The 23033-nt window shown below is 40.8% G+C and overlaps 1 protein-coding gene and 1 non-coding gene across 30 annotated transcripts in view; both read left to right on the top strand.

The window, feature by feature from the left end:
- Nucleotides 1–23033, top strand: part of LOC138836115 (sorbin and SH3 domain-containing protein 1) — a 238505-nt gene that overhangs the window by 152910 nt on the left and 62562 nt on the right. For 16 of the 29 annotated variants that reach the window (XM_070034612.1, XM_070034611.1, XM_070034610.1 and 13 more), the window contains 7 exons: nucleotides 3578–3607; nucleotides 7543–7715; nucleotides 10384–10447; nucleotides 12253–12327; nucleotides 12666–12728; nucleotides 22155–22202; nucleotides 22314–22443. In XM_070034612.1, the coding sequence (XP_069890713.1) occupies nucleotides 3578–3607; nucleotides 7543–7715; nucleotides 10384–10447; nucleotides 12253–12327; nucleotides 12666–12728; nucleotides 22155–22202; nucleotides 22314–22443 (583 nt within the window). The remainder of the gene's footprint in view (nucleotides 1–3577; nucleotides 3608–7542; nucleotides 7716–10383; nucleotides 10448–12252; nucleotides 12328–12665; nucleotides 12729–22154; nucleotides 22203–22313; nucleotides 22444–23033) is intronic. The other 13 variants (XM_070034616.1, XM_070034619.1, XM_070034615.1 and 10 more) reach the window with 2 other exon arrangements.
- LOC138836135 (U6 spliceosomal RNA) lies at nucleotides 16154–16261 on the top strand. Its single transcript, XR_011374916.1, has one exon. It is a non-coding gene; the product is annotated as a U6 spliceosomal RNA (small nuclear RNA).

Below are 23033 nucleotides of genomic sequence, written 5' to 3'. Positions count from 1 at the left end.
TCTAAAAAGGAAACATATTGGGGAGGAAAAAAAATCTCTAAAATATAAAACATGGTTTTTTTCTAACTAAAATAGATGATTGGGTTTTCTCCTAATGACTCACTGCCCTTCTCTTAGGGCAGTTACTATCCAGAGGATCCTGTGGCTGTGGCTGCTCCACGAGACCCAGATGTAGGATTCTGTGTAGGGTTTTCATGTGTTGTTTCTAAACTTTCTCTGACTGCTCTGGTTGGTTCTGATGCAGTTCTAAATGGGGAGTTGGGAGTTAGTAAAACACAAGAGCTTTGAAGTGGTAATTATATATGCTTTAAGAGTACAGACGGTAGATCTACATCCCAAGTTTTCCTTTTTGGAATTCCATTGAGGAATAAACTTGCCCTTTGCAGCATGACAGTTTTTAGGCTGCCCCCCATTATAAACAGGACTTTTCAGTATAAATTCACAGAACAATGGAGGCTTACTTACTGTGTTCAGAGCTCAAAGCTTGGTTCCAAGTCTTCTGTTCTTGACTCCCTTTTCACCTACTTCATAATTTCCTCCTCATCCTGGTCTCTTCCTCTCTACATTAACTTGGATGGGAATGGAACTAAAGTCTATTTTTAATTATTTTTCATACAAATTAGATTTTTCAGTTTCCAGCATCTAACCTGAAGATGCATAAAACATTTTCTCTCACTTAAAATATTCCTATTCAAACTGTAAATAGTTGCTTTAGCAGATTGTTGATATATTTATTTATTATTTATTCTGCATGCTATGTTGTTCCCATTATTAATTCTCACCCATGAATCTGTGTTCTTTAAAAGAAACAAAGGGTTCCAGGCCCTTGTAGGAGCTCATTTTCCTTCTAGCTCTACTATCCCCTTACTGCCAGTAACTCTCCTTGCCTAGAGAGTGCTTTTAATGCAGGACAAAGTGAAATTTTGCTTCCCTCTGAGCTTCTTTATGACTTAAAAAAATCTAGTCAGAAGCAAAAGGAAAGGCAATTTTTTAAAAAATGGAGTTTATTCCAAAGGCAACTTGGTTTTGGGAAATGCCAAATGTAATGTCAGTTGCTTCTGCCAAGTCCCTGTGATGACACCTAGTGAGACATTTTTGGACACAGGAATGCCTACAGTTCCTCTTTGTTTCTTCCTTGAATAAATGAACTCTTATTTACCCAATTGCCTTTAGTTCTTGTCTTTTTCTTTTGGCCAAGTTCTGTTTTTGTGTTTAAAAATCAGAATTGGGTAGCCCTAGAGACACATCATTCCAGTAAAGGATGTTGGCATTAAATTGTAGCTTCCCATTAAGAGTAAAACCATGGGTTCACCTGTAGGTAGGGCAGGGGGAGTAGAGAAGAACGGAGGAGCCTGGCTATTTAAAATCATAAATAGGTTTTAGGACAAGCATTTTGGCACTGCTTTGGAATTTGCCCAGCCTGGCAGAACAATTACTTAACCCCTGCAAAGTTTTCTGAGGGAATAGTAACTTTACTCCATTTCTGAAATTTTAGTTTAGGCATCTTAAAATTTTTCCTTTTTTTTTGTCCCAGGGCACAGAATGACAATAACTGTCTCTCCAAGCCAGCCTCTTTCTATGAGAAATAGACTTGCTTGGGGGAGGAACTGAACTTATGTGTCAGCACTGATGATTGTGAACAAGTCTCCTTTTCCCCTTTTGTGTCTTTTGTGTGTGTGTGTGTGTGTGTGTGCGTGCACACGCGTGCGTGTGTGAGCGCGCGTGTGTGTGCGTGCTTTTCCTAGGGCTTGAATTTAGAACCTGAGCACTGTCCCTGAGCTTTTTGGATTAAGGCTAGTGCTCTACCATTTGAACCACAGCTCCACTTCCAACTTATTGTTGGTTAAGTGGAGATAAGTGTCTCATGGACTTTATTCTTCAAACCATGATCCTCAGATCTTAGCCTCCTGGGTAGCTAGAATTGCAGGTGTGAGCCACAAGTGTCCAGCCCCTTCCCTTCTTTCCTAGGGTTTTGTACCATTATGTTAGGACATCTCCTACCATCAGTCTGGGCAAGAGGATTTGAATCAGGAAACTCTGAGGACTGAAAGAGGCCCCTGGTGCTCTTTCTCAGGGTTTCGAGGTCTACTGTACATTGGATCCTTTGAATTGTATTGACTTTGCAGGGTTCAAATTCAGGAGCTCTTGGGAGGTGAGCAAAAATTTGCATTTTTAGGAAGCTCCTGTGGGTATGTTGCTGCTGCTGGCTGTGGACCACACTGGAGAAGAAGTGTTTAAACATCCTCACATGTTATCTGTGGACATGTGAAACAGTCTGGGGGTCACCTTGTGTTGCTAATTTCTAACTTTCTGTGTAACACCAATGAAAAACAGCTACTACTGCCTGTGTGACTTCCTATGATAGAAATGCCGTGTCATACCCCAGAAGTGGAAACAACATAGACATTTAAACTGTATACATTTGGTTTGACCAGCTGATGAGGATCCTGGCAACAACCTATAGAACAGAGTTTGGCAATCATAGATCCTTTTTGATACCATAGAGAATCTGGATATCACAGATTAGGAAACTAAGGCAGAAATGTTACTCAATTAGCTATTGTCATCTAGAGCAAGCCTGGGGCTCTGTTGGGTTTCTTGTCCAGCTAGTGTGAACCCCATCCATGCACTAGGAGTGACCAGCTGCCACATCATGATCTATGAACTCTCTGTTGCTGTTTACTTCTGGCCTACCCTAATTCCTGTGGGAGGGTGGGAATGTGGCCAGAGGGGATGATGACAGCACCCATGGGCTGGCAAAAGTTCTATTTTTATCTATGTGGCTGCTTTATATTTAGCAGCTATGGAAGGTAAAGGTCATTTTTGTGTTTATCGCACAGCAAGTACACCCAGGACTCTCCAAAGGAGATGTTGGCCTTCCCTCCACGCTGTTACCCAGGAGTACAAGATACCAGTAGAGCTTTGATGTTAAGGCCAATGGAGGGCTTTGTGACTAGAATTTTAAAGAACCCTGGACTATGAGTTAAGAGACTTAGGTTTTAGATTCATATGATTTCCAGTGTTATCTTGGTCATTTAGGCCCCTTAGCTGAGATCTCTTGGCTAATGCTGATTTTTTTTTTAAAAGAGATTATTCTTTACCTTGCACCAGCCAGATGGCTATCATAGCTAAGGAAAATAATTGTACCTAGCTGCTAGGGTTATACTAAGATCATAAGTACAATGTGTAAAAACTCCTAAAACAGGGTCAAGGATTTGGCAAGCTCTCAGAAGATGGTAGCTATCATATCTGTAATTTCATTTCATTTCCCTCAAAAGTAGCAAAAGAAGGATCAGTATAGGCCTGTTCATGTGGAACCAGAGGAGTCAAGAGAGTCCCCTTCAGTGAGGAGATCATCTTGAGATGACACATAAACCTTGGCAGTCCTATGTCCTGGTGCTAATCTGGATAGCAGGAAGTTAGGAGGCATCACACTTGGATAATGGGAGCCATATTATTAAGCCTGCCTCCAGCTGGGCTGTATATTTTAGCATCTAAGCCCAGAGAATAGTGAGGACCAGGCCAGGATTTGTTGGCCTTACTATGTGCTCACACTGTATATTTTCTTTTATCACAGAACAACAGAAACGACTGAGTAGCCTTTCAGGTAAGTGAGAAAATTATTTACCTGTTAATCCTGTTCCTGTTAAAGCTAGTTTTTGGTTTCTACCCAATGTTCAATCATCACTGTCTTCTGAGCTTTCCTATGAGTGAATGACTGGACCACAGTGGTGGTAAATAGAGAGGAAGAGCATCTGTATCCTAGAACTCAACTGGCAAGTATATCCTATGGAACTGTGCTAAGGAATTGATGATTACTGGGAAGCATCATATGTTCTAGATAAAGAGCAAAAGGATTCTGCTGTAGATGCAGTGTTTATGGTAGGCTTTAGAAGAGCTTGTCTTCCTGTTGGTTTCTGTCTTCTAGGATATGCAAATCAAAAGTTTTTAAATGTGGGAAAGTTCTTTTCTTTTGGGGTGACAAGCTCAAATATAATTGGGTGATGCTGGAATGATAGGTCCAGGAGAGAGTCCTCCAGATCAGCAGTGTCTGGAACTGCTTCTTGAACTTGTAGCATGATCTTCTGGAGAGCATTTCTAGCCAGCTGCTTCATGATGCTGACACCTCACTTACTGTTGGCTTTGTTTGATGAGTGGATTATCAACCAGTGATGGAGAGTGACTTCAAATATAATCTGGAATCAGAGCTCACTCCCAGTGAAAGTGTGCCAGATGGGACAGTGTTAGGATGGGGAGGGAACAAATGTGGAGGCTGAAATTGTGAGAAAACACAGGAATAGTGGTAATTGGCCTTTCTCTGCAAGATTCCTGTAGCCATTCTACTTCATTTGATTTTTTTTTCTGGAAGTACTAGGGAATGACCCCAGACTTAGCACATGCTAGGCAAGTATTCTGCCACTGAGCTTCATTCCCAAACTATGCCACTCTACTTTTAAGTCTTTTTCGACCACTAACTCCCAGTGCTACCACAGACAGATTTTCTGATATCTCTCCAATTCAGGGGCTTTTGTTTTGTTTATTTGTTTTTGTAACACTGGGGATTAAACTCAGGGCCTTAGAGTTACAAGCATGATAAACCACGGCCCTAGTACTGGGCTTTGGACTTTTATTCTGAAGGGGAAAGTAGTTGTGTTTTGTAGTTTCTTAAGATCTCAACAGAGTCTGCTAACGAACAACTTTGCACTGAGCTTTGGTACTCATTAAGTGCTTATTATATGTGAGCTACTGTTTCCAGCAAGGGCCTCTGTTGACTTATTGGTCACTTACTGAATTTCTCCTTTGTTCTGGATACTGGGCCAAGCTCTGGGCTGCATTAGAGAAGTGTGATGCACATAGAAAACTAATGATGTAGTATGATGTCTTGTCATCTTTTTTTAGTTGTAGTCTCCTTGTGAGAATATTATGGAGGCAGTAGATTCATTCTCTAGCAGAAGCCACATGTTCACAAATGTGCATGTGAATGCTGTGGATGAATTCCGGGGTTAAGTGCCCCTGATCTGGTGGATAATTGAAGCCATCATTTCTGAGCAGCTGCTGTATGGTTTCTGCATGACTTTGTCCTTTTGCTGCCCTTGTGATTTGGGCAGAGTCTGGGTAGGAAGGACATTAGGTTCTCACACATTCTCAACTTTATCAGGACTTGGCCACAGGACCAGGACAGGCTGTGGTTAAGCTCAAGGTGCCCTTCAATGCCCATCCTGGAGCTGCCACACCCCACTCTACTTTATTCTCTTGGCCCAACCCAGGTTGCTGAGCCCAGGTAGTTATGGGGGAAAAAAGGGGAGACGGTGTTGTTGGGGCTCATTCTTGCCTGTGGAAGTTTGAATGGAATCATGAAATAGGTATAAAAGGCCTCTAACTACATATTAGTAGATTCAGAGTTTGATCATGAGAGCCAAGTCTAAGGGTAGACTCAGGTAGCTTGAAACCCACATGTGTGTCTTGGCTTTCTGCCAAAACTTTGGCCTCATGTCAGAATTTCCTGGGAGCATGGGAACTCATGCTATGAAGCTTTGAGTCTTTGAAGTTTATGGCAATAATGTCAGAGATCAGGTTTTCTGAAGCACTCAGCAAGCAAAGTAGCACAAAGAATGTTTAGAAATAGTTCTGCACTCCCAGATGAAGTAGAGGTCTCAAAAAGTGTACATGAAATCAGGGCAGAATCACCCTGTTGAATAGACTGAAGGTTGTAAAACCTGAATCTGCTGTCTTCACCGTCGTCTGCTTCCCTGGTCTCCCCTCCATACACAGACCCCTCTGACTTTGTCAGAACTTTGCATGGATCCCCAGAACCCCCTATTTTGTCTATCTAGTCCTCCAACCAGTACTCTGCACCTCTCTTCAGCCAAACAATAAGTACTTTTTGACTTTTGAGGCTCATTTTGAGGCCCTCCATTCTCCCTTCATGGACTTCACTGATAGAATTGAAGGCTCCCTTGGCCTAAACCTTTTTACTTCATTGATCTCTCCACTTACACTCTGATACCCTTCTTCCTTTGTGTTAGATTTCCTCTCTACTTCATGTGTACCACATTTATCCCCTTCCCTGCAATCTGGTACCTGCACTGCCCTCCTGAAATTGCGCCCTCAGTGTTCTGTGACTTTCTTCTTGCTTATCTAAGGCCTCCTCCTCTGCTTCAATCTCTGGGAAATTTTCTTTCTTTCCTTTTTTTTTTTGACATGTTTAACCACCCTCCTCTTGGAACTCTCTCTTCTGGTTTCATGGCACTCTGATGTATGTCTTGATTTATCTCCCATCCATCAGATGACTCCCACATCCACTTGGGGTTCTTCTACTTTTTAGCTTCTATCTGTGGCATCCCTCAGTGTGTGACATCAGACTTTGGCTCTGCTGTTATCTCTTTTTGTTGCTGAGCTCTGTCATCTCCTTGACGTTGGCCATCACTTTTGTGCTGCCAAAACTTCACTCTGCCAAGGAGTCTCACCGAGGGGTGAGACTAGGGGGGGTCTTTAGTGACTTTCTACCTTTGTTTCACTGTGCAAGAGTTGAGTGCAATGCCTGTCCCATAATTAGGTTAGAGTATTTCAAGGTAGCTAAGCATCTGCTTGTACTGTTCCCTCTGTCAGAAGCACACTCTACTTTCTTTTCCTCTGGTTGGCTTCTCCTTAAACAAGATGGCTCTGAACCTGAATTTCTCAGCTGAGTTGGACTTTGGCTGTTCTATCAGCTTTCATCATCCTATATTCTCATTGCTGATTTGCTTGCTCTTTCTGCCCACTAGAGTTTAAGCTCCCTGAAGGCTAGGATTCTGAGATATTCACCCTCCTGACTGTAGGCTTAGTAAGTGCATCTCCAATAAGTGATTGACATAGATTAGAATAACAGATTGTAAGTATAATCTGTAGACCATACCTGGTGTGTTTATTAGCTCTCTATTACTTCCAACCTTGAACCAAGTTAAACTATAAAGATCACCAAGCAATGTGCTAGGTGATTTGAGTACTTTGGCTTAAGCTATCTTGATAAATCCTGTCATCACATTACGCGAACTTGCCAGAGGAAAAATATTATCCCTATTTTTTTTTGTGAGAAAACATAGGGAAAAGTTAAATGACTTCCCCAGATGAAGCAAGAACATTCCAATGACATTTTGCCAACTGTTTAAAATTGTTTTTACAATAGTCAAAACTACTTGAATGTTCAGAGCACAGTGAACATACTTCTACAAAACTAGTGTCTGCAAAGTGTTTTTAATTTTTTTAATTTAGAAGATAATAAATACTTTAGGCTTTCTAGGCCATATGGTCCCAGTTATCCAAGCTCAGCAATTGTAGCACAGAACCATTCATAAATAATATATAAATGAACTGGCATGGCTATGTTCCAATAAAACTTTATTTACAACAACAGGTAGCTGAGGAGTTTATTGACCCCTCCTCTAAGTAGAACTAGTACTAGTTGGGAATTAGCAACGACTTTCCCCTAGCTAGACTGTCTAGGAGTTCTCTGCTTTGGTGCTGCCAGAAGAATTTCAGCTAATGATCATTTTTCATTTCCAGATCCTGTCTCAGAGGGAAGATTGGGTGAGCAGGACACAGCACCAATCCAGGAAAAACCCACCTCACCCAGCAGAGCTGCTGAAAAACGAGTGAAGGATGATGGCAGACGGGTGGTGAAGAGTGCACAAGATCTAAGCGATGTGTCCATGGATGAAGTGGGCATCCCACTGCGGGTAGGAAGTTGGACCTCAGGTCCTTCTTACACTTCAGCTTAGACAAGGATGACAGTGTGCAGCCGTGGTTGCCCATGAACCCCATCCATAGATAAGAGGCCTGGAGGGGAGGATCCTCACTTGTGGTGCCTGACCCTAAGTGCCAGACCCTTGATAAGCAATGTTCCAGACTTGGTGTACAATAGCTTTTCTGAAAGTGAGTGTGGGGTATTAATGTATCTCATAGATAAAAAGAATATCTGGGTGGAACAAAGTTGGAGAGATTTCTCTGCAGCAGAACATGAGAGGCTTGTGTCTTGTGAATGCTCAGTGGAGAATGTCCTAGGTGATATGCCTTTATTATTGTTCTGTAAAGCCCATTCAGCATCTCCTGATCCAGGACTAGGGCATCTTGGGGAGAGTTTGAGGCCCATGATCCCTGGTTCTGGATTCAGGAAGAAGATCTGTAGATAAGATTTACCCCATCATCCAAATGAGACACACCAAAGGAGCCACAAAGGATTCAGCCCACCAAGTCCTACAGGACAGGGTGGGTCTGTCAGCCAAGTCAGTCCTCCTACCAGGTTTCCTTTGAAATTGAATTCATTCCATTCTTCTACATTTGTTCATGGACCCTTGGCTGCCATATGTTCTTCTGTGATTTCTGTTTGGAGAAGGGACTGTTCTTATATCCTTTTGAAGGAAGCCAATAGAAACATCTTAGAGCTAGGCTTTGAAGGAACTCTTCTCTGTTCATAAGTAATAATAGAAAAAAAGAGTGCTAGGCATGAATACAACTCGTTTTGGGGGGCACATTATCTGTTAAACATTACCACTCGAGTGAGTAGTGTATGCTGCTCCATTTTGTAGATGAGTTTTGCATCACTATAGGCTGCTTATGAAATAAAGAGTTCATGGTTCAAGAGGTTCAAGTCAAAACTGAGTGACCACCTTGCTCTAGGTCTCTGGTGAAGGGGGTCTGTCTTGACAGGAGCGCATGTGGGAGGGAGTACTCATAGATGAGTCAGGAAGCAGAAAGAGGGAGGATGGGTGGAATGGAATCCCACAGTCCCTTGTGGAACTCATCCTTGTGACCTAAGGAGTTCCCACTAGGTTCACCTTCCTCAAGGTCCGTGGCATCTCCCCATACCACCATCTTGGGGACCAACCCTTTACATATGGACCTTTAAGGGACTCTCAGTCAAACTATAACCCCCAGGAAACAGGGATTCCAGGGGTAACATTACTCTCCCAAGCTTGCCCCTATCATGTTAAGTGGCCCTTCCACTCACCTCTATGACCTCAGACAACTCATTTTAAGTTTCCTTATCTCATTTCCTCATCTGTAAAGTGGGAGTAAAAATACCTGCTCTAACCAGCTATGTGTCACCTTCCTTTTGTTATTTTTATCTTTTTTTAAAAAAAGCTCTAGCTTTGTGGTAAAGTTGAAAATTCTTGCATTGGAGGTTACAATGGGTTACATTTTAATGTAGGTATTCTATATCTGGCCTATGCAAAGGTGACTTAGATATATTTATACAGAATAACCCAGAAGGGCCAGGGATAGAGCATCATAAGCAAATATTCTCCATCTCACGATTTTAGGAAGATTTATTTCAGTTTCTGATAGTGTGTACATATACGGAGAATCTCTCTGAAAAGTGAAATGTAAAAAAAAGTGAAGAATGGCAGGGCACCAGTGGCTCACGCCTGTAATCCTAGCTACTCAGGAGGCTGTGATCTGAGGATCATGGTTCAAAGCCAGCCCGGGTAGGAAAATCTGTGAAACTCTTATCTCCAATAAAGTACCAGAAAATCAGAAGTGGCTCTGTGGCTCAAGCGGTAAATGCTAGACTTGAGCTGAAGAGCTGAGGGACAGTGCCCAGGCCCAGAGTTCAAGCCCTACAACTGACAAGAAAGAAAGAAAGAAAGAAAGAAAGAAAGAAAGAAAGAAAGAAAGAAAGAAAGAAAGAAAGAAAGAAAATGAAGAATGGACACATTAAAAAAAAACACCACACATTGTGTTTTTTCAAAAATTGTATTTGTTATCCAAATATTATTCTACAGATTTATGTCTGAATTTCTTGGTTTTTTTTTTTCTCTCAGATTTTTACCTTTTTTTTTTTTGGTCAGTCATGGGGCTTGAACTCAGGGTCTGGGTGTCATCCCTGAGCTTTTTCACTCAAGGTTAATGCTGTACCACTTGAGCCGCAATGCCACTCCTGGTCTTCTGGCGGTTAATTGAAGACAAGAGTCTCTCAGACTTTTCCTGCCCAGGTTGGTTTTGAACCATGATCCTCAGATCTTAGCCTCTTGAGTAGATAGGGTTACAGGTGTGAGCTACCAGCAAAGAAATGTACATATCACCAGATGTGGAAGAAATAGTTGTATTGTCAAAGCCCATAGAATTCACAAACTTTATAGACCACGATAATGACAATTTGCCTCATGAAGCTTAGAATGTGCTTGTGACTTTAAGTATCACTATCTCACAATACTGTGAAATTTGTAAAATTTATGTAATCACTTAATCACAATAAAAAATTATAAAAATAAAGACATAAATGTGGCTGAATTTTAAGTTAAAATGTTGTCATTTCCTTGTTTGGTTTTGATTTTGTAATCATAGCAGTCAGGAATGTGCCACAAGTTCCATCTCATTTTATCTCCTGCCTTTGTTTTTCTCTAGAATACTGAGAGATCAAAAGACTGGTACAAGACGATGTTTAAACAGATCCACAAACTAAATAGAGGTACTGATTTTCATTTGTAGAAGCTAAGCTATGCTATGTGCCAATATTTCGATTGTCAGATGTGGACCTGAACTCACTTTGCCTGGACTCCAGGACTGGGTTCTGCAATTGGGTCCTGTTAGGTACTGGTCTGCCCAAGCCCACCCATGTGCTTTCAGATCACAGGAGGGAGGGAGGACACACTGCATGCCTATAATGGCTTTGGAATTTGGAGTCAGGTCATAGTCCTCCCTCCCAGCTGTTGTGGAATGCAGCAAGCTGAGCCTCACACTGTATCTGTGCTGCATACCCTATCTGCCTGGGGTGAGAGCAGCTTCATCTCCCACCTGCTTCCAGCTTTAGATACTTTCTGTGTCAGCCCATGACTTCCATGTTGGCAAGGCAAGTTGAAAAAACAACAAAAAACGGAGCTGGAAGTTAAGAAAGGTTATTCTCACCTAGATTCAGCCCCTCATGCACTCAGGTGATCTTGTGCCAATCATGTATCACTGTGTTGGTTCTGCTTCCCATCCTTAGAAAGATGTCTGGTGTCTACTTTTGGCTTTGTGAAGTAGAGTCCATATCTAAGGCTGTGTTAATATGAAAAATAAGCTTCTCCATCTTGGAGCCAGCCTTGGCAGGTGCCCTGAGAATCAGTCAAGAGCTGACACACTAGAGCCTGCTCAACCTGAGAGATGTTTTCAAATCAGAGGCCCACTGGGCTGTCAGCAAGTGACCCAGCATGGTGGGGAAGCCAGTGCTCTGTCAAGTCATAACCCCAGCAGCTCTCATTGCCACCTATGCTGCTAGTCACCTGATCTGCCAGTCAGCAAGATGTCACTGCAGCAGGGAAAGGATGCTATCCTCCTGCAGGCAGAGCATCCTACTCTTCCCTGTGCCCAAATCCAGTCTGGCCACCTGGCATGAAAGACACATGAGGGTGTCCTGGTCAGTGAGTCCCACCAAAGTCACAAATATCTAATCGTTCTGCTTAGCTGTGGATGCCAAATAATGTCACTGTTAATTAGCTCTTTCTGAGTTCACAATGAACCTCTTCAGTTTCTAAATAAAAAGATGCTTAGTGTTGAGCATTTGGGATCAACAGTAAATCTGCTATGGGCGGATAAGCTCACTCCTGGTGATGCTGAATGCTGGATTGTTGTCATCTGATAGGTCAGTTCCACTTACTTCCTAAAGTCACTGTCCCATTTCCTCTAGTGATATCTGACTCTTTCATCTTCAAATGCAGCTTCAAAAATCTAAATGCAGGAACAAGTGCATGTATTATGCGCAGAATGTCTAATTCTGTCCCATGGGCAGCACTGGACTTCTCTTATTATAGCTATTAACTCAACTAAATTAGAGTTTCTAAACAAAACTACCTGCTCTAATAGTTGGCAAAGGTATTTGAAAAATTAAGACTCCACTTGTTTGCCTTGATTCTAATGTCTACAACATAAGCTTTGATTTAAAAAAATATTTTAGGATAGTGTTTTCTTTATGTATATGACTTGTCATACTTAATATATCTGATAAAAACTGAAAACTTGAAGGTTTATATTAAATGCTTCTTGCTCATTAGCATCTGGTTATATGTAATTCTTGGTCCAAGAAAAATAATGATAGTGCCTTTTTTGATGTGTCTCAATAATTCAGGCAAAAGACTGGATTTTTCTAAAAGCAATTTGGATTTCTTTCATATGATTACTGAAGCTTATTGTCTTCCACAATTCAAGGAGCCTTAAATTGTATGTGATTCCTATTCGTTCATTGTCTCCATTTGTATCTTCCTCTATTCTCTTTCTCAAACTTGCTCCTCTGCCTAGACACTCCTGAAGAAAACCCTTATTTCCCTACGTACAAATTCCCTGAACTTCCTGAAATCCAGCAAAATTCTGAAGGTACAATCAACTTAGACAGTGTATCTGTTGCCATAGCCTTAAATTAGTTCTTAGCTTTCCATTATAGGCATAATGGAATTTGGCTTTTAGATTTTATTTTTACAGGTTGTTTTTGTGGGGTTTTTTTGCTGGTGAAAATTTTATTTTACTCATTTGCATGATGTGCTATATTAAAATAACTAAATCCTTTCTAATTCATTAATCTATTTTAAGTGTGATGCCTGTGTGCTTTAATAACACTAAAATAGGTAACCAAACATTTGAAAGAGTCATTTGGGGATCTGTCCCTCCACTTCACGGTGGATAGTTTCAAAACCCACTACTTTTCTCTGCTGCAGAGGACAACCCTTACACTCCTACCTACCAGTTTCCTGCATCTACTCCTAGTCCTAAATCTGAAGGTAATTAAAGGAAAGTGTGTGCCTTCCTTGTATTGGTGCTGTTACTTTCTTTTTACCTTGGGTTTTTTCCCTGGTGCCTAAGAGCTGTCTCCCATTTCTTTTGCTTCCTTCTAACTTTGTGTTTTGTGATAGTGTCTCACTCCTCTTGGGCTGTATAACCGGAATCTATCCAGATGATATTTTAATCCTATTCCCTTAGTGTTTATCTGATTAATGGGGCAGTATCCATCATAGTTTAGTTATAATGTTCAGAACATGTGGGGCTCTGAGAAAAGCTGCCTGAACCAACCACCCAGGGCCTGTTATGTGAGTGTCCTGAGTGGTGACTTGGAAATTAAGCAATTATGGTGGATGGGCAAGAGGTAGGCATTACTAGGTGCCCACATAGGTAATTTGTCACTGGCCTCCCTGTTATGGGCCCTCAGAGCATCTTTCTTTGAGAATTCCTAAAGAGAGTTCTAGGTATAAGATTAAGTCATGGTGGGATATATTTTCTGAAAATAAGGATTTCAACCAAGCTGAAAAACATTTCAAGAAAGAGCTGAATTGGAATTTGATCTGCTGAGGAAGACAGTCACATCTGTGTCTAAGAGATTCTTTTTTGGCAGTAAGAAGTTCAGGTGTCAAAAAAATCTTACAAAAAAACAAGTTAAGGGAAACCTCTTGGAGAAGTCCTGTGGAGAAAACAGTGGCTCCCATGGGACTGGAAGATTGCTTTAGGCTCATCATTGACTCCTTAGTCAGCTTGGCTGTTGGTCTTGAGACAGAGTTTCATGGTCTCACACTGAGCCACCACACCTAGCAACCCTAACTGATGGTAGTGCCTGCATTTTGGACACATCAAGTCTGCCACAAGAGGAAATAGAGGAATATTTTTCCCAGACGTTAACATGAAAAGAGATGATATGACAAACTCATCACATATATTTAGAAATAGACCTAATATATAATTTCAAACACCAAAAAAGGAAGAAACAGCCTTAAAGAATAAAAAGCAAAAGATGAGGTTAAACATTTAAAATGCATAATAAAAAAAGATGATTATACTGCAACACAAGTTCCAAAGAAGTTGTCTTCCCTGGAGATCTTTAAAAATAGGGTAGATTCCATCTCACGCCCCCATCTCTGCCTAGATGACATATCTAGCTAGGCATGTATCACTGATATATTTAGTTAGATAAAGGCTTTTTACAAATGAAAGAAACTGGGTTCTTTTAAATTTTTAACTTTTGAGAGGTTCTCTGGATTTCTAGATTTGTGGTTTGTGGTTTTGATATTGTCTGTGGTTCCAACAGGACCTCCTCAGCTCTGTGGTACTGCCTCCTCAGTGATAGCTCTGTCTCTGGACATACCTCTCCCCTCTTTTAGATAATAGGATTTGAACTCAAGGCCTGGAACTTGCTAGGTAAGAACTCTATCACTTGAGCCATGTCCTCAGCCCTCATACCCTTCTTAAAATAGAAAATATTTATGCCTGTCAAAGAAAGGAATAAAGACAGATTACTACCTAACAGAGTCTCTGGCCATTGATTCCCTCCCCACTTTCAACCCCCTCTCCCCCTGTCCTGGGCTTTGAACTCTGGGTGCTGTCCTGAAGCTCCTTTATTCAAGGCTAGCACTCTACCACTTGAGGTACAGCAGAACTTCCAGCTTTCTCTGTGTGATGAACTGGAGATAAGAGTCTCATAGACTTTCCTGCCGAGTCTGGCTTTAAACCTCCATTTTCAGAGCTCAGCCTCCTCAGTAGCTAGGATTATAGATGTAACCCATCAGCACCCGGCTTTGGCCACTGGTTTTAATATGCATTACAGAATAAACAACTTTACTGAAAAATGAGTATCCTTAGTCCAGAATTTTATCTCCTGGAGAAAAACTTGCTGATGTTTTGTTTTAATTTAGAGCTTGGAACTAGAAGTATCTGTAATAAATGTATGAAAGCCTAGTCTGGGAGCTACAGCCTCTGTCTAAATTGTAGTTGTCAATTCAGCATTTTTTTTAAAAAGGCATATCTAAATATCTCAAAGTTGACTCTCCTAAATAGTAAGGAATCATGTGAACATGAGTTTATGCTGCTGTAGCAACCTTCTTTTCTCCCTAGCTAGTGTGGTCAAGTAAACTTCTGGCCAGACTTCTGCAATATAAACAGAATGATCATGTCTCAATCAATGAGGTTAAAAGTGCACTTTGGAAAAACAAACTTCTGTAAATTCCAGCAAGGAGCAGGCCTTTCCAACTGTCCTATAATCTATGAGATATACTACTTGTATATACTTACCCTTCATTTCATGAAGCTGCAGAGAGGAGGATGGGCTGTGGAGAAGGCACTCAGAACTACAGCCAGTCCACCTTTCTTCATGTCCTGTTTAAGGAGATGTCAGCATGGTGGCTTATACTTCCTCAATAATCCTATTAATGATGACAACATGACTGCCATCATGATAGCATATGTCTGCCATTCATTTCAGCTCTTACCCAATGCAGTATGAAGCTCTGTGCCGAGCACATCACTATTAGCTCATTTCAGCCTCCCAATAACCCACTGCAGAGAATCTTCATTTCATTGATGAAGAATACGAGGATCAGAGAGGTTAAGTAATATGTACAAGATGGCATAGTAGGCAGCAGAGGCAGGATTCAAATTCAAGTCTGTAATCACAGGCCCCAAATGTGGGCTTTTTCTCAGCTGCTCTGCTGTTCCTTCCCTACCCCTGACATACTCTGTGCTCTTGGTTGTCCCCTTCTTGCCTACCTCTGACACCTCACTTTAGTTTCCCTTGGGTCAGCTCTACCTTAGACTGCTTTTTGTCTCCCGAGGTAGTATCTGTGAACATGTAATGAGAAAAGACTCAAGTGATGGGTCTTTACAGTCAAAATGGAGCCACTGTAATGTAGAAACAGCATTCTGCTCCTGCCCTTCAAAATGGACTATGATACTTGTCTAGATTTAGTTTGCAATGTGTGGCTATAGGACTAGCTTAAGACATACAGATTCAAAGAGCAAGTCTTTCCATTCAGCACTGGCCCATGTGTGGTAGCTCACTCCACACTGGATGTCAAGAAAACAGGAGATATTTTTAAATGATGCCTAAAACTCTACAGAAAAATCAAGTGACTGATGTGTGACTGTATGGTCTATTGTGGGGAGCCACTAGGCTGTGGAAATCTTAGGCCTGGGGTAACTATCAGTTGTCCTGGTATAGCGACTCAGGGCGCTGCCACTTCTAGGTACCTCCAGGTTGTGGTATCACAGTAGTATGTTTCATGCTTGTCCTCATTCCTAAACAAGACTATACCAAGGAGGGACTGATAGCTGGATGTCAGTGGCTCATGCCTGCTCAGGAAGCTGAGATCTGAGGATTGAAGTTCAAACCCAATTCAGACAGGAAAGTCCATGGGACTTTTATCTCCAAAAAGTGGAACTGTGGGTGCTTGCTTCGGCAGCACATATACTAAAGTTGGAAAGTTACAGAGAAGATTAACATGGCCCCTATGCAAAGGAAGCCATGTAAATTTGTGAAGTGTTCCATATTTTTAGCTAAGGGAAAAAAAGTGGAACCTGTGGCTCAAGTGGTACAGCGCTAGCTTTGAGAAAAGCAAACAAAAACTCAAGGGACAGTACCCAGGCCCTGAGTTCAAACCCCAGAACTGGTACCATTTAAAAAAAAAAAAAGACTAGTTTTCTCAGGCACAAATGGAGTCGAGTTAAAATAATACTCCATTCGCCTTGCAGGATTTCTAAAAATAGCCATATGCTGCATGAGTTCAAGCAGTTTGTTCTATTGTGAAGATGGTTGGTTTGGCTAGGACTTGTGCCTCCTGCCCCAAACTCTGGTTAGTACTGCCCAGAGGAGGGGCTGAGCTGCTCAAAGCAGTCACCTTTGCTCTTCTTATGAGAGCTTCCCAGAAGGCCTCTGCCTAGCAAGCGCAAAAGTCTTTGACCTGCAGAATAGCTAAGAAGCAGAGCAGTTGAACTTTTTTTCTACATTTAAGACCCAGGCATCTGGTAGGAGCTGAGAATGGTAAGTGTTTTTCAAGCCATGGGTCCTCCCAGACTTTCTCCTTTAACTCCTTTTTGGCTCTACCTCATCTCTTCCTCAGTATTCTCGTTCTTCTGTAGCTATCCTGTATCCAATGCTGGCCTGTTATTAATCCCTTAAAACCTGTTGTTATGAAAACCTAGATGACCTTGTGAATTTTCCCCCACGTGTCTAGGATTTCTGCTTTTCTTCTCCCATCCTAGACTCTGCTGTCTCCTCATTATCCTTGACTTGTTTTTTTTGTGTGGGATGTGTATATATGTTTATCCTTACTATTTATCCTTCCTCCTTCCTTATCGTTGTACTTCCTACATGTATGGGAATTATGTTGAGCAATGGAAAAAGAGCATGTTAAAAATGAGCCATTAATATTACAAAAATAATTTTAGGATTAAAGACCTAAGAAATATATAAATTCAAAGGCCCTTTAAAGATAAACAAGCATTTTAATAAAAAAAAGTATATAAAGTGGAAAGTTCATGATATAGGCAGTGGTTATGCTTATGTAATGATTACAGAGTAATAATTCCCCAACCAATACTTTCTCCCTTGTCTTGAAAACTTACAAATTCTTTTCAAAACAACAACCAAAACATAACCCTGAAGGAAAGTTATTTAAAAATTCATTTAAAGTGGTTGAAAAGGCAATTATGTGGCTTCTGGCAGTTTCTGGCAGCATTCTGTCTGTCTTCAAATTGAGCTACCAAGGACAGCCTGCCAAAGTCCAGGATAGACTTTGGAATGTGAACACCAGAGCCCACCAGGGGGGGTTTCAGGATCCTGAAGTGAGTGGTTCACTCCACGGAAGTTTTGTGTATGTTCAAGCTTCCTAGAATCACTGGCATAGGAAGTGCTAAGTGTTGGTGCCAAGGTTTAGTGTCTGCTGCTTGGTGCTCTGAGGGGCAAAACAGCATGTGGCTACCATGAGGAGGAATCACAAGGTCTCAGCTCAGCTGAGTCTACTCTGGTATTCTTTGAAAGAACCATTGGAAAAAAAGGAAGGTAGGCTTTCTGGTGTTAGATCATGGGCAGCTTAAGAACCATCTTACTTAGTGTATCTCTTAACTATGATTGAACACACATATGTAGCGAGAGGGAGATAGGAGGGAGAGAAAGGCATGCTAGCTCCATTGTATAGAAATTTAGAAGGATAACTCAAAAAATTAAATCCCCCAACAACAAATCTTCAAAGAAATAACTGCCCAATAAATAAATGGGCTAAAGACTAAAAGAGAAACTTCACTGAAGAGGAAAGAAGGATGGCCAATAGACACATGAAGAAATGCTCAGCCTCTCTAGCCATAAAAGAAATGCAAATCAAAACAACATTGAGATACCACCTCACTCCAGTTAGAATGACTATAATCAAGAAATCTAATAACAACAGATGCTGGAGGGGATGTGGACAGAAGGGAACCTTACTGCATTGTCGGTGGGAGTGTAAACTTGTTCAGCCACTTTGGAAAGCAGTATGGAGGTTCCTCAAAAGACTCCACATAGAGCTCCCCTATGACCCAGCAATCCCACTTTTGGGCATTTACCCAAATGATCACAAACAAGACCACACTAAAGCTACCAGCACAACTATGTTTATTGCAGTATTATTTACCATAGCTAAGATATGGAACCAACCCAGATGCCACTCAGTAGATGAATGGATCAAGAAAATGTGGTATATATACACAATGGAATTCTATGCCTCCATCAGAAAGAATGACATTGCCCCATTTGTTAGGAAATGGAAAGACTTGGAAAAAATTATATTAAATGAAGTAAGCCAGGCCCAAAGAAACATAGGTCCCATGGTTTCCCTTATTTGCAATATCTAGTATACATTTGAGTCAAGCAGAAAAGGTCAGATAAGTTGATGTTAGGGAAATGAGCCCTAAGATATGTATTCAAATGTTTATTTCTTTCATGAGATTGTTTCTAACATATTTATAAGATGATTTCTTTGTTGCTTTGTATGTGCCTCCCCCACAGTATAACCCCTGCTTTCACTGTATTTGATGTTGGTATAATTTGTGGAGGGGAAGGGAAAAAAACAAATGGTTTTAAATAGGGATACAGGTGGACCCTTTGCAACAATGAGATATACAAGTCATTATGTCGAAAAATGAACTTTACAACTTTGGTGGGGGGAAGGGGGAGGCTGGGAAGGGATGGGAAAGGGAAACAAAGGAGGAGCCTACAATGCTTGATAAGAAATGTACTCATTGTCTTGCCCATGTAATTGTAACCCCATCTGTACAGTATTTTCACAATAAAAAAAATTAGAAGGATGCCCCTATAATCAGATTCCCCATTCCCTGGCATTTCTAACTGCATACCCATCTTCCTCAAGATAGACTTGGCTTATCAAGAGAAGGTTTCAAACATCAGCAAGGGGGAGCTGTAGTACAAATGATTCTTACCCAGTGTCCTTGGAGATCAGAAAGAAGAAAACTAAGAATATAGTGAGGTAACTCAGAAAACTTTCTTAAATACTACCCATATGGGGTGATTGGGAAAAGTAGTACAAAGGCTTCCAGAGCTGGAGATTGGCTCACACAACAGTTATTTGCGATTTAGGACAACATTTTTGGGGGGCTTCTTTTAGAATAAAAATAATAGAATGCCCACAATCTCTCACCTTTCCCAGAATTGAGCATATGACACTAGGGTGAAACAAACAAACAAAAGCCATCCTTGTGACAGGATTTAGAGATATGAAGAAGTAGAGTCAGAAAGACTTGAGTTGATTCCTGCTGTCTAATTTTCTTACTGAACAGCCACAGGAAAACTTTCCTATCCTCATTGAGTCCTGATTTCCTTGTTTGCAAAATATGCTATTTGTTTCTTCCTGGTGTATATTTTTTTAACCAGGAATGAGGTTATATTAGTAAATTTGCAGCTCCTTTCAGGTGCTTAATAATGCCTATTATTATTTTCTTTCATAAAATGAGTTAACTTTTTCTTCTGTTAGAAGACAGAATATATCTGGAACTTGTCATAATTGCTATTCAACTTCGATTGTGCCCTCCTAACGTGTGAGAACTGAAATCCATGTTAAATTCCCATTGACAATGAGATATGAAAATACCCTCCCCTGTGTTAATGTTGGGGGGCTATTTTTATATCGAAAAAGGAAATAGCTTTAAAGAACATTCAATCTTCACTATTGCCCTCATTCCAGATTTCCTCCTTCTCTTTCCAAAGTACATACGTCGTTAGACTCCTAAAGAAGTCTTATATTTTTTTATCTTGTAAGATAGATTTTTCACCTTGTGCTAATGGCTCACACTTAATATCCTAACTACTCAGGAGGCTGAGATCTGAGATACCTAGGTTTGAAGCCAGGCAGAAAAATTAATCAGCAAAATGCCAGACTAGAAATGTGGCTCAAGTGGTAGAACACTGGCTTCTGAGAGCATAAGGCCTTGAATTCAAGCCCTGGTAGTAGGACAAAAAGAAAAAAAAATTCTTGTTGCCATTCCAAAAGCCTTAGTTATAATTCCATATTAGAAATCTCTGGGAAAAAACAGATCTTTAAACCCCAGTCTTAATGTTTGTGACTATTTATATATCATCTCCCTACCCATAACTTCGCTCCTAGACTTATGAACCAGGTAATAGCTATAAATTACCTTCACTTTACCATCTCTTGATAGGCTTCAATTTTTCACAATTCAGAGAGGTAAAGGGCTTTGAGCTAAAATGTTAGACTGGATTTAAAGTAGTATTGTATTGTTTTCTATCTGAGCTAACTTCATTTGGGGAAGGCGCCATTTGTTTTTCTAATGAAGTCCCTGAAATCAAAGCTGATTTTTAGTGTTCTTGATATGATATTTTATTAGTACAAGAGTCAAGTACTATTAAGAAAATAAACAACTGTTAACATAAAATTCAGGGTTTCCAAAAATATATTTCTGGATCCTATTTTTATCCTTCCCCTGTCCTATTTTAACAAATAAGCTTATACATTTGACTTTTAATAGTGAAAGGTTGGCAGGTATGATGGGTCATACCAGAATGAGACAAGGAGTAAGCAAGGAGTATTGCGTTTCAGCCAGCCTAGACAACATAGCAAGGTACTGTGTCCAAAAAAGAAAAGAATAGAAAAGAAGGGCTTGGTTGTGTTGGTAAAGTCTTATACCTATTTTGCCTTGCTGTTGCCTAATTCTTACCTTTAAAGATAAAAGGGAGGTGAAAAATATCTTGGTTATACTTTTTATAAAGTATTTTGACCTTTATTCCGCTCTGAAAATTGAAATGATTTGCAAGGAAATGAGTTGATTAACACTGTCATTAACATGGCATATATTCTTGGGCTCATCTTTTCTGGTTAAGTCATGTGCTTCACTAAAGACATTGTGGATTTTAAGGGAAGAACTAGGTCTTTGTTCTGTATGCATGAATTCTGAATTCACAAGATATTAGAAAATAGGGAAGGTAGACTTTCCAGCAAACTCGTTTTGGAGTAATACTTTGAAAGGACTATAACGGATGCAGTGACTTAATATCCAGCACTGCATAGCTCCTTTAAGTGGTCACAGGGTCCAGTTTTTAGTGTAAAAAACTCAGCCACTTCCATGATACTTAAGGTCTTATTTTGATCCAATCAGTTTTAGAGCCAGGGTTTGGCTTATTTAGGGGCAGATTCCACCCCCTTGGAGAGCCATCTCATACCATAAAAACTCTCATGAGTTTTATTCCAGAGTTGCTATGTTAGGCATTTACCCCAAGCAGTATCTGAAGAGCAGATCATATAACCACACCAATCATGGCTGTGTTGTGTTCTAAGAAAAGAAATCTACTCAAGGGAGCCACACTAAGTTGAAACAATCAGAACAAATTATGGTGTCAATTTTTCTCAAACTCTTAGCTTCAGAGCCTTTTTGTTATTGATGTTGCTATGGAAATTTAAGATGACATAGGTCAGAGTTAAGTGGGGGAGCTAGCAGCCATACCATCTAGGCCCTTCCTTCCCATCCAGTAGCAGCTCCAAGCCCTAGAAAGAGGCCTGGCAGAATCCTGTGGCACTCTGTGGGCTAAGTGGGAGCAGCTAGAGCCATCTCATCCCCTCTATCCTCCTCAGCCAGACTCTGGGTTGTGAATTCCTCTGTTGTTGGTGGGTATTCTTTTGAGAAGGACCTTTGGCTATTTGTCCCCATGTTTCCCAGTGTTAGGCAGCAGTCATCTCTCTGGCAATGTGAAGGGCCCTCCTGGCGTGCCGGCTCTGCCTCACTGTTCACTGTGGTCTGCTGTGGTATAGCATCCAGTGTGCTTAAGCCCTTCTTCCCTGGTGTGACTGGCTATGATGCAGGACTGTGGAAGTAAGAAATGACATGAACCTCATTTCTCTTTCCTTTCCCCATTTCTTCTGATTTTGTCCTTTTCCTCCCACTAGATGATGATTCAGATCTGTATTCTCCTCGATACTCCTTTTCTGAAGATGGTAAGTGACTTGAGTTTCCTGCTTTCAGGGGAGGAAGGTGGGTGAGGGAAGACACCTTCTGATTTTTGGTTTCCATTGGATTCAAAGTCTTTTTGTGTGTACATTCTCCAGCAAAATCTCCCCTTTCTGTGCCTCGTTCAAAAAGTGAAATGAGTTACATTGATGGTGAGAAGGTGGTTAAGAGGTCGGCCACACTTCCCCTCCCAGCCCGCTCGTCCTCACTCAAGTCCAGCCCAGAGAGGTAAGTATTCCCTGAGCTAAGTTCATCTTTACCACACAGTGGCTTTTCTCAGCATTTGTGGAGACCCAGAGCCTCCTTTCTTAGAACAAGGAGCTAGACTCAGTTTGGTGACCTATCATCAGGGACTAATCTGAGTCTCAATGACCTTATCTATAAAGGAGATCAAAATAGCACAACTCCTTGATCAGAATGTCTCAAAGATAAGTGAGATAATATACATAACACTCTTATTAATGCCTCACTCATAGCCTAGGCTTAATTTAATGATTACTATGATTTTGTACCTCATCACAACAAAAATCTTCATTTCAAGATTTGTCACCAAAAGGAGGGGGTAACAATGCTGTATAGGAAATGTACTCATTACCTTACTCATGTAACCGTAACCCCTCTGTACAGTATCTTTACAATAAAAATATATATATTAAAAATTGTCACCAGTTTCCATATTATCTGAGCATACTCTGTGTTTGCACATTCATGGGAAAGAATATAATTTTAAAACAAGAGCCACTTAAAAAAAAAATACCAGTATTGGGGCTTGAACTCAGGGCTTTGTGCCCTCCTTTAGCACTTTTGTTTAAGGCTAG

This window comes from Dipodomys merriami, unplaced genomic scaffold, assembly GCF_024711535.1.
Source record: "Dipodomys merriami isolate MVZ:Mamm:240054 unplaced genomic scaffold, mDipMer1.0.p SCAF_249, whole genome shotgun sequence".
Classification (NCBI taxonomy): Eukaryota; Metazoa; Chordata; class Mammalia; order Rodentia; family Heteromyidae; genus Dipodomys; species Dipodomys merriami.
This window is presented reverse-complemented; position numbering and strand designations above follow the sequence as displayed.